Genomic DNA, 12,205 nt, shown 5'->3' with positions numbered 1-12,205 from the left:
TCTCTCTCTCTCTCTCTCTCTCTCTCTCTCTCTCTCTCTCTCTCTCTCTCTCTCTCTCTCTCCCTTTCCTTGAAGAAAAATCTTCAGTTCTCATTATAGTATACTGACCAGACAAAGACAGGAAGAAATAAAACATCCACAAAGTAGGAAGAAATGCTTCTGCAAACTTGGCTGGATCATCACCTCAGAATATTTACTTAAGAATGTAGGAAAAAAAGAAAAAATAAAAACCTTTAACAGGAAAATAGCAAACTACCCTGTAAGAGAGTCTGTTTCTTCCTCAGTTTAGAAACCACAATCTCCCATGACCATATGCAAAGACTGCCTTGCAGTTCAGCAAGGACTATAGTGTTCTGAGGGGCTCAGTGCACATTCTGAGCACTGGAATTCACAAGGCTCCTCCCCTTCTTTCCAGGCAAGTTCATCCAGATTCCTCATGAGAACATCACACGTTGACTGATGTTCAGGAAAAAATGTGAACTCTGATAGACTATCTAACCTTTATTAAATAATAAAATTCCTCAAATTCCACAGTTTAGCTATCAAAACAAATAACAAGTATTTGGTCCCAACTACATACTAATCACAAAGTCTACAAAAGTAAGTGCTAAAGAACTCACAGTCGAAACAGGGAGTGGTACAAATTAATAAACGAATTTAAAACAATGCAATGCATATGATAAAAGAGGAAGCTAGGGAGATAGATAGCTCAGTAGGGAAGATGCTTATATGAGCATGAGATTTAAAATTTCAATCTCTAGCACTCACTTAAAATACTTGACCTGTACACATACACCTGTCACCCCACCATTATGAGGGGTGAAGACAGAAACATTTGTTCAGACATACTAACGACTAGTATAGCTCCAAGGGAATAAGGCAGAAACTGTATGATACAGCAGGACACACCTCCTTCTCTGGCATCTGCACACACACACACACACACACACTACAACTGAAACATTAAAGAGAAAGTGGTTTTCTTAACCTAAGGTGGTGTCATATATCCACAATTGAGAAACTCCAATGATCCAGTCACAATGCTAAGATAGAAGGTACAAAGAAAGGTAGGAAAGAGTGTGTGATTTCCATCTTTGTAGGTTTTAGTTAACTTGGAAAGAAAAACTAAAACAAGTTAACACATAAATCAAAGCACAACTATAAACAATGGAAAATTCTAGGAGAAAAGAATACAGGATGTATAAAAAGAATCATAGACAACTAATTAACATCTAAAGGTCAGACAAGGATCTTCTGAAGAAATATATGCCATTTAAGAAACAAGAGAATAGAGATAAATATCAACCAGGAAAGAACTTGAGAAACAAAGTTCCAGGCAGAGAAAGCACACTGAACAAAGACCTCGAGATGATAAGTACCTTTTGGTTATAGGTAAAGCAAGAAGTATAGTAATACAGACATTTAGAACCTGGGACTAGTCAATTCAAAGTTTAGTAGCCAACTAAAGCAAAATTAATTTCATTATAAGAATCTAGGGAGCCAATGAAGAATCTAAAACAAGGGAGAATTCTTCCCAAATGACTAAGCCTATCTGTTTAGCCTATCTGTAGCTAAACAGTGTCTAGAACTGTATACACAGTGAATGAACACCTGCTGTTATTTTCAACACCTGCATCTCATCATTGAGGACTGTCCTCTCTCTCTTTTCATCCCCCACACAAACTACATATAATACACATATTCCTGAATCCCTGTCAGCAAAGTTGAAACAAAATGTTCTTGCCTCCTCAACCACAGGGATTTTCCTTTCCTCTAGACTCTAACCCCACTTTTCCTAAGACTTCATGTAGTCCGAGTTCGTGAGTAAAATGGTAGAAAGATGTATCCACTGAGTGCGGTAGTAACAGTGGAGCAAGTGCTGTAGACCATGATGGCTAACCTTGTTGCCAACTTGACAACCTCTAAAATTAGCTAAAACCCAAGCCAGTAGGCACACTTGTGAAGGATTTTCATGGTTAGATCATTAGAGGTCAAAAAAACCACCATAAACCAAGGACATACCTTCTGGTAGCAACACATATAAACAGACATGGGAGAATGACACTTTTGCCTTTGGCCTGATTGTCTTCACTCTGGATGGCAAGTCCATCTATTCTGCTACTGAGAAGTTTCTTTATTGATATTAGAACCTACTTCTTTGGGATTTCAATGTAAACTGAAAATGAGCTGAGACATCCAGATTTGTGGAGTGAACAACAACTAGATTCTTGGCCTTCCCATCAGGATAGAGCCATTGTTGGATTAGCCAAATCATAGCATGTAATAAATTCCATATATATATACATATATAATCAATTCCATAAATTCCCATAACCATAATTATTTTTGTTGTTGTTGTTTCATAACTGTAATTTTCTACTGTCATAAATTGTAATGTAAATATCTGCACTTTCCAGTGGTCTTAGGAGACCTCTGTGATAGGGTCAGTAGACCCCAAAAACATTATGACTCACAAGAATCAATGCTTTAGAAAACCCCTAACTAATAATCGATTTTTAAATATATTCTATCTAGAATAAATACAGGAACTATTCATATAGTTCATTTCCTCTTCAAGACACTAATGACTTCCTTCCCATCCCTAATGAGTCATGTTATAGAAAACAGTATCTTCTAGTTAATGTAATAAATACATAATGTAATGTAATAAATACATACTTAATAGAGACTATAAAAATGTATTTAACTTTTTATTTCTTTTCTTTTTCTCCTTGCTGCCTTCCTTCCTCAGTTCTTACTCATTTTTTTCTCATCTTTCCTTCTCTCTCTCTCTCTCTCTCTCTCTCTGTGTGTGTGTGTGTGTGTGTGTGTGTGTATGTGTGCATAGAAGCCCAAGGGCAACCTAAGTATCATTCCTTGGGTGATTTCTACCTTATTATTGAGACAAGTTCTCACTAAACTTGAAGCTCACTTATTGAACTTGTTTGACTAGATTGAGAACTCCAGAAATTCTCCTATCTATATGTTCCCATTGCTAGCATAGCTGTCATTCAGCATGCTTAACATTTACATGAGTTCCAGAGATCAAAGCCTATGCTTGCATAGAAAGCACTCTACCAACTGTGTCATCTCTATAGCCCCCCCTTTCAACTGTTTGCTCTTCTTACCTTCTTTAAACAATCACTGCTCAGTAAGTATTTTTGACTCATTTTTATTGATTTAAATCTGCGCCAAAATGCTAAATAATATACCCATTGCATGGATTATCCCCATCTACTCAACAACCTTGCTCCTCTCACTTCAGGACCTTCATCTACTATGTCCCTAGGCATAGTAGATGCCTTTTGTTCTTTCATACACTTTGATGAGGTCCAAGATCTCAGACTGATAAATTTGAAGATATTGGGAGTGTAATAGTGTCTCCTGGGATCTCAAGGTACATTTTGAGAACCCAATCATTCTAAACTTTCTCATGGTAAATATAGTTAATTTTGGAGGCAGGATCTGGAATCACCTAGGTGACAAATCCTGGACATGCCTGTGTTGAATTATCTAGATTACTTTAATTAGGGTGAAAAGACCCACCTTAACTAGGGACAACACTATTCACGGACTATGGTCTGAAATGCACCCCTCTCTGTCTTTCTGTCTCTCTCTCTCTCTCTCTCTCTCTCTCTCTCTCTCTCTCTCTCTCTCTTTCTCGTACTGGCTATACATGTATCATGACTAACTTCCTCAAGCTATTACCACCACAGCATGTCAGCCATAATGAACTTTTCCATTCACCTGTGAACCAATAAAAACTTCCATCCACCCAGATGATTCTCATTGGCTATTTTAGCACAGCAGCAAGTTAAGTAACTAACATCTGCTTCATGCATTTGAGTCTTGTTTGTACAGAACTTGTGCTATGATGATAATCAAGAATAGGTAAAAATTAGACAGCCTTTGAAAAAGGAAAGTTACCAAGTTTTAAGCTCACAATGTTAAACTAACTTCCTGCTTTCTTCACTAAATTAGTCATTGTTGAAGAGAAACCAGATTAAAAAGTACACTAAAATGAAGAATACATTAAGTTTCAAGAGTGCCAATTTGACTGGCATTGTGTGCTGGGATTTAAACACGTATAAGTAGTTGGGATTGGGCAACAGGATTCATTTGCCTACCTGGGTGACTCCAAAGACTCTTCTTAACTAAGGTCCTCCTATATTCCTAAGTTGCTCGATGTCTGATTTCCCAGGTATCTCTAGTCTTCTGTCTAGACTCAAATATTTTCCCTACCAGGAGATAACACATCTCACTTTTACTCTAGAATATTCTGTCTTGTATGTCATGTTTGGACTTTACCTCTGGCTTCACTTTTCCTAGGAAAACTCCCAGGAGCCGCCATAGCTCTGACCCTAGAAAACTAACCCAAGATGGAATTTGGCACATGTTAAGTATTAGGCAATAAAAACTGTTATGAGGTTTTAAAAAATGAAGTGTTTTTTCAAAAGATCATGGTGTGCTGAGGACAGATTGTTGGAGATGGCTTGTGCTGCTTCTCGAATGTTGGTTGTTAGATTTTCAGGAATTTTACAAGCCAGTTGTTAAATACTACCATTTTAGAAATCTAAACCATTGAAGCTGGTAATTTAAAAGCTATATTATAATAACGAGGACATATGTGCAAAACTCACCACGTACAGTAGCAAAGCTTTTACTGCTTCTTATTCTCTTGCACTCATCTACATCTTACTGTAGCTGTACGGGAGGAGTGCTGTGTGAGGATCCACGAATGTGTTCATTCCCCAGCTCTACATTCAAAAATGCTGGTAATAATGAAGATATTTTATCTTTACCAGAATATTTACACTATGAAAATCAACAAATACAGCATACGGAAAACCTACCACATAAGCTAATTTCTAAGCACACTATTGCAAAAAGGAAGTAGTGCCTCCCAGGTGTGCTTCACTAAAATCAGGTATGGTGTAAGGAGACCATTCATAGACAGGATGCAGTCTGTCCTCATACTATCCCTCCCCCGCCCCCCTTTTTTTTATTTTTTCGAGACAGGGTTTCTCTGTGTAGCCCTGGCTGTCCTGGAACTCACTCTGTAGACAAGGCTGGCCTTGAACTCAGAAATCCTCCTGCCTCTGCCTCCCAAGTGCTGGGATTACAGGCATGCAACACCACTGCCCGGCCTGCTCTCTCTTTTCAAAACAGGACCCTAAACTACCCAGCCACATAGCTTGTATGGTATACCTTTAGCTGTGTGTCAGCTAGACACACAGAGCCTTTATTTTCCTAAACAAAAAGTTTTATCCTGACACATGCTATCATAAATTTAATTTGTGAATAAATCAAATGAGGCCAATTTTGGGCACTAATGCTGATATAAGAGGCCTGGCTCAAACAATAGAAAATCTACCTGTAAGATACAAACAAACTAGTATATATGTATATACAAAGCAGCCTTATGTGGTGGTTTAAATAGTAATGTCCCCCATAGACTCATGTGTATGAATGTTTGGCCCATAGAGAGCAAAACTATTAGGAGGTGTGGCCTTGTTGCAGTAGGTGTGGCCTTGTTGCAGTAGGTGTGGCCTTGTTGGAGGAAGTGTAGCACCATGCTGTCAATATTGAGTATTTGAAGTCTCATATACTCAAGCTAGTCCTGGTATGGTAGTCTCCTTCTAGTGCCCACAGATCAAGATGTAGAACTCTCAGCTCCTTCTCCAGCACCATGTCTGCTTGTATACCACCAGGTTTCCCCACCATGATGATAATGGACTAAACCTCTAAAACTATAAGCCAGGCTCAATGTTTTCAAATGAGTTGCCATGGTCATGATGTCTCTTCACAGCAATAGAAACCCTAACTAAGGCATTGTCGAAGACATTGCCAGTCTTGGACACACAAGTAACTGGTGCTATCCAACAATAAATAAAAATTGATGTGGTTGAACAAAGAGAAAGAAAACTAGCTTTTAGATCAAGTCAGTCTGAAAACTTAATCTAAAAATTTATATCAATCAATGAATTTTCCTTTTAATTTAGTTAGACCGAGATTTTGATGTAAAGATGCAGTACTTGAATCTTTAGATGAAATGATTACATGAAGAAAGTAAATATTCTTATCTCTTCTATTCATGATTCTGTAATTCTTTAATTAGAGAGCAAGCTCATGATAGGCTGAATTTTTTATTGTACATTTTTGTATGTATGTTTAATCAAAACTACAACCTGTGTAAGTAAGAAACTGGTAGTGAATCCTTACTATAACTTTGCATAACTGAATTGGTTAGTAACTCAGAGGTAGGGTTAGATTGTGGAAAAAGTGGAGTGAATCGAAGTAAATCCTTGTTCTCTTCTCTGGCCAGATAGCTATTTGAATTTATCAGCTGGCATTAGTGAACGTCCCAGGGGAAAGGAATGAGGTAATGTGTTTTTAGCCCCACAGTTCAGTCTCTAATTAAGAGTTGGAGATGTCTGGGGGGACAAGATGAAAATGAGCCTTCGACTTTTTTTAAAGATTTATTTATTTATTTATTTATTTATTACGTACACAGCATCCTACCTGCAGGCCAAAAGAGGGCAGCAGATCTCTTTACAGGGCTGTGAGCCACCATGTGGTTGCTGGGAACTGAACTCAGGACCTCTGGAAGAACAGCCAGTGCTCTTAACCACTGAGCCATCTCTCCAGCACAAGCCTTTGTCTTCTAGTTGGCCTAAGCACTAAGGAAACCTTGCTTTGATCTATGCTTTCATGATGTTGAGTGTCTAGAGAAAAATGTAGAAGTAAGGCTATCATGAACATGCTTCAAAAAGTATGTGTGTGTGATCTCACATCAAAAATAAATAGTCAGTTGGGCTTTTCATTGTCTTCTAGGAGACTGGATTGCCTGTGACAGTAAGAGTAAAGACAAGTCTGACAACAGGGCTGTGTGCATCTGAATGAAAGCTGTCTCTTGTGGTGCAGAGGGAGCCTCTTATAAAACAGTGGACACTCAGTGTGAGTGGCTCAGTTGCATTTCAAGGCAGAAATAGCGAATAGCTCTGGAAATAGAACCTTCCTGCTTACATATTCTTTCCTGCTTCTTTTCTTCACAATCCTGAAATTATTCAATATACAATGTATGCTTGTTTATTTTTACTTTAATTCTCCCTGCACTTCCCAGATTGAAAACTCTGGGAAAGCCATAGTTTGTTTCTAGTTTTGTTCATTGTTGTAGTTCCAATACCAGAAACAGAACTCGATGACTAATAAATGTTTAAGAAATATTCGAATAAATGGATGGCCTATCAAATGACTCAACTCATAAATCAAAACCTAAAGTGGTCTTTTGGAAAAAGAGGGATTTGGAAGTTTTGTTTGTTTTTAGGATCAGTGTTCTTTTTACTGTTTCACATTTCAGTACACAAGAACAGCACTTAGGATACCACGTGGAAGCTGAAATCACAAGTCCTATGGAGTCTTGATGTCCACCAGACCCTTCAGAGGAGAGCCGCACCCAGGTCAGCACTGAAGCTCAGTTGACAGCAGCAATCCCATCACCTAGAGTTCAGAAGAACAGAAATACCTGCAGTTGTTTCCAAAAACAGAGCTAATAGACCACATGACAGGTACTGTGTCCAGGGTGGCTATAAGCTCCCCTGTGGGACATACACTGGGTTACTCCATCATTGATACTTTAATGGCCATGGTAGTGCTGAGCCCACAAAACCTTGGCATTACATATCAGAAGCCTAGAGAAACCCAGCAGGCACAGCAGCAATCTGGTGGCCCTTGCTTTTATGGTACAAAACAGTTTGGGAAGTATGCCCAGGATCCAAGAGACAAATTCTATATGGGTTTCCATGAGGTGCTGAAATAGTGTAGACTTACAAATGGGTTTGTTCAATCAAGAAGTACAAGTTGAAGAACTTAACTATGATAGACAAGTTATATGAGTAGTAAAAAAAAGAAAAGCATTGACAGAGAATGTGTAGTATATGAACCCACAACTTAAACACTAGTAGGAGCTTCATTGCTTTGGACTGGCCATGGAACATGGTGTTCTGAGTACATATGTATTTATGGAGATGCTATAGAACTGGCAACTGGACAGATGTTTGGGTGGTTTTTTTTTTAAACCAGCTGTGGTAATGTGACTATTTTGAATTAATTAAAATAAAAATATTTTCTTTCAAAACAATATGTTTTCTTCCAACTTTATTTTAATCCTTGTACCTTAATGGCTGAATACAATCTAACTATGAGACAGCAACAATTTGCTTAATGTTCTAATTGTGGATAAATATTCCAGCCTTGTAAGTGTCTGATAGGAGGCCGAAGCAGCTAAATACTAGACAAAAGACTCAGTAAAGCTCACTGGGACTTTATCTAGTAGATTCCACAGAGGTCTCAGTTGTCCTCTTACTGATTAAACTGGAAACTTATATTTTTATTAGTAACCATGCACTATGAATATAGAAAATCAGTTATCTATATTCACTTTGTTTCAAAAGATTGATTTTCAATAAACTTTAAACCATTTCCAAACAAAACTATTTCCAATACTTCAAACTTTGTGTTTATAAAATAACATTTTGAAAATGAGTTAAAAATATATATTTCACCTAGTATTTAAATGTCTGAAATGTCATTTCTCGAAGCAATCACCCCTTTCCTAAATATGCTGATAGCAGTTGGATTGTGTGTTTATAATCATCCTCTACTATCAGTATTCAACTTATGTCATATTGTACAGGGTCTCCTCTTTCAATCTTCAAAAAGATATCCTGTACCTTTAATAAGAGAACTGGTGAAAGTTTTCTTTCCAAACTTGTTCCCTGGCTTCCAAGTGACGAAATGAGCTGTAATTTGAGAGCCCTGCAATCCTCAGGATATCTTTAGCCAAGAGGAAAGAAAGCTCTGCATTCCCACCCAGTCCAGGGGTTGAAACAGTGTCAGAACAGCTTCCCTTAGCTACTAGCTCCATCTCCTTAGAGCCAGAGGGAATTCTGAAGGTGACCGCAGAGCCATCGCCTGGAGCAACAGGTCCTCACTCGGTGGGTCTGGCTGTCCTGCTGGAAAAGCAAAGGATCAGGTCCAGCTGCTCAGTAGAGAGAGGACCAGGGACGCTGAGGAGCCTGGTGCACTCTGCTGCTGCAAAGAGCCACATGAAGCCTGTGGAGGAACCGGGATCACAGAGCAGCAAGCGCGCTGCGCCTGAGGAGGGCGCCTTCACCCGAAGCCGCTGACTCCCGGGGGGACTTCTTTCCTTGTTCCTGGATTAAAACGCTTCTCCCGAATATCCAGAATGGTGTTCCCGAAGTTGATCTGGATGACTTTCTTCTGCCACCTGTGTCGAGGCTACTTTGATGGCCCCTTGTACCCAGAAATGTCCAATGGGACTCTGCATCATTACTTCGTCCCTGATGGAGACTACGAAGAGAATGATGATCCCGAGAAATGCCAGCTGCTCTTTAGGGTGAGTGATCGCCGGCGCTGCTCACAGGGGGAAGGGGGCCAAGCCAGTAGCTTGTTGAGCCTCACTCTTCGAGAGGAGTTCACAGTACTGGGCCGCCAGGTGGAGGATGCTGGGCGCGTCCTGGAGGGCATCAGCAAAAGCATCTCCTATGACCTGGATGGGGAAGAGAGCTACGGCAAATACCTGAGGCGGGAGTCCCACCAGATCGGGGATGCCTACTCCAACTCTGACAAGTCCCTCACTGAGCTGGAAAGCAAGTTCAAGCAGGGCCAGGAGCAGGATAGCCGGCAGGAAAGCAGACTCAATGAGGACTTCCTGGGGATGCTGGTCCACACCAGGTCCTTGCTGAAGGAGACACTGGACATCTCTGTGGGGCTCAGAGACAAATACGAACTGCTGGCACATACCATCAGGAGCCATGGGACCCGCTTAGGTCGACTGAAAAGCGACTATCTGGAGGGTGGGGGACAGAAGACAGGCTAATATTTCCATTGTAACTGCTTTATTTTATCCAAATTTGCACTTTCAGAATGTGTCTGAAGTCATCTTCTGTACAAAAAGAAAACTTTAATAAGTTGAGTTATTCTGATTTGGTTTTGTGCATTATTTATGTTACTATTAAGGATTTTTTTCATGTGCAAAAAGCAATTTTAAACTAATCCCTGGGTTATTTCTTAAAGGGTTTCATTGCTCTAACAGAATCACTTCTTTCGTCCCCATCTAAAGTATGCATTTGTATGGAAAGACTGATTAAACTTCCTCATCCTGACGATTGTCTGCACATACCTAGTGGGGACGAGGTGGGTGGCTCCTTTGCATCAGCAGTCTTCTCTTCAGTCTCTGGAGGCTGAGGCGCCTGTTTTGCAGATGAGGTCCCAGGTGTGTCACACGCCTGCCAGTCAAGGAAGTTACTTGATTCTGCGTTCGATATTATTTATTTACCATGATCTTAGTTGTTGATGCTTTGTTGTAAGACTGTTACTGAGAATTTGCATGCAAATCACCACCAGTGAAATGTTCAAGGTTCCATTGTGGGTTTGTGTAAGTTGAAGATGCAGTATTTGAGATAGGAAACCTTGGGGCAGTTGCCCACTCCTGATGCAATCTTACTATGTCTTTCATTGCACCATCAGAGAAACAGATTGCTTGAACACTCTTCACGTGTCTATGATTTAAGTTGCCAGTGTATTTTTTCTTCTAGGGCTCGGGTAGTATTGCTTCTTTTTGCTTATTAGAAACTTACATTTCAAGAGGGAGGGCCAAGTCTAGAAACCCCTTATGTAAGTTTTATTATTCAGCCAATAAATGTTTTCATATAACATTGGCTTGTTTTCTAATTTATAGTCATAACACTCATATTTCAAAGAGGGATCAGTGCAAAGGAGAGAGGAGATAGGATTGATGCCAATTTACCAGAGTTTATGATATAGATGAGATTTAAAAAAGAAAAAAGGGAGAGAGGGTGCTATATTTTTTAGTATCTTACCTTGTCTGCTCACATACACCATCCGAGAAAGGGGAGTGGGATCTAGCCTGTACCAGAACTGTACATTTGATTTCCACTCCTCTGATGGAAAAATCTTAAATTTTTTCCATTTACCATAGACTCCATTGGAAATGTGTGAAAAAGGTCCGTACCCGCTGTGTACTCATTCTAGAGAGGCAGCATTACATACACTCTGTGTTAGTGATGTCAAACAATTTGAAAGCTACTTCTGTGCTCTTAAAATAAATGGATGAAAATATAAAAATGCATTTTATTTCAATCCTTTCCTGGGCTAATACTCATCACTACCTTAAATACACTTTCTTTTCACATGCATCCATACACAAAGTATTTAAAAGTTCACATTCTGTTCATCAGAGAGCCTATTTTTCTATCTTTTATATAATGAAAGGAACATTTATCGGCTGTGTACATTTTTTTCCCAGGATTCCAAAAGGTAAATAGTTATTTTAAAAGGCTTACTTCTTTATTCTGCAAAGAATGAGGAAATAATTAATCAGAACAAATACGATATTTGGTACTTGCATATACATAAAGTCACATGGTTTCCTGCCTCAAAATGACAGTATTGCTCCCAAAGCACTCAGATACAGCATACAGACAGACAAATCAAATGGAATCTTCTTGTTTTGCCAGTTGTAATAGGATATTGGAGCGTATTGAGGCTGAAAAATTGTTTTTCTTCTGCATGCCAATCTCAATTAATTGACAATGGCTGCCCACCAGATTATGTTAAGAACTATCACATAGGCACAAATGAGTGTTGTTCAACTTTAGAGATATCCCCATGGGAGCAAGAAGAGGCGCAATGACATGTCTGCTATAGATCAGAAAACTGGAATAGACTAAGGGCAAGCTTCTTTTTAGTGCTAATATTCTATATTCCAACAAAACCAAGACATTCCATTAGTGGGTAGATAAACAGCCTGTAAAACCCTGAGTCTTGTGGAGATGATCTCAGACAGAAAATGGTAATTTCCAGGTAAGGAAGAGATGGTGATAAGAGACTTTGACAGACAGTCCAGAATATGACATCACTTGGCACTGCCTAACCTTCTGGCAGGGACCCTGGCTCATAGAGACCTTCCTCCCTACTTTGTCATTAGACATTATAATTGATTACTCATACAGTGATAAACATTTTTCTGAAAGCATTGGGCTTTATTTCTTAGACAATGAAATGTTTGAGAATCAGGGATAAATCACATATTCTCTTTCCTGAGAAATCCACTTACAAACACATCCATGCAACCTAAATTTTTTTTGTTGGTTTATTTGTT

General features: G+C 39.2%; 1 protein-coding gene across 1 annotated transcript; it reads left to right on the top strand.

Annotated features, from left to right (window-relative positions):
- The first annotated feature begins 8,896 nt into the window (after window positions 1-8,896).
- Window positions 8,897-11,173, top strand: Fibin (fin bud initiation factor homolog). The gene has a single exon (XM_028767094.1). The coding sequence runs from the start codon at window positions 9,248-9,250 to the stop codon at window positions 9,899-9,901; it is 654 nt and encodes a 217-aa protein (XP_028622927.1). The 5' UTR covers window positions 8,897-9,247; the 3' UTR covers window positions 9,902-11,173.
- Window positions 11,174-12,205: the final 1,032 nt, after the last annotated feature.

Source organism: Grammomys surdaster, unplaced genomic scaffold (genome assembly GCF_004785775.1).
Source record: "Grammomys surdaster isolate TR1022 unplaced genomic scaffold, NIH_TR_1.0 170, whole genome shotgun sequence".
Lineage (NCBI taxonomy): Eukaryota > Metazoa > Chordata > Mammalia > Rodentia > Muridae > Grammomys > Grammomys surdaster.
This window is presented reverse-complemented; position numbering and strand designations above follow the sequence as displayed.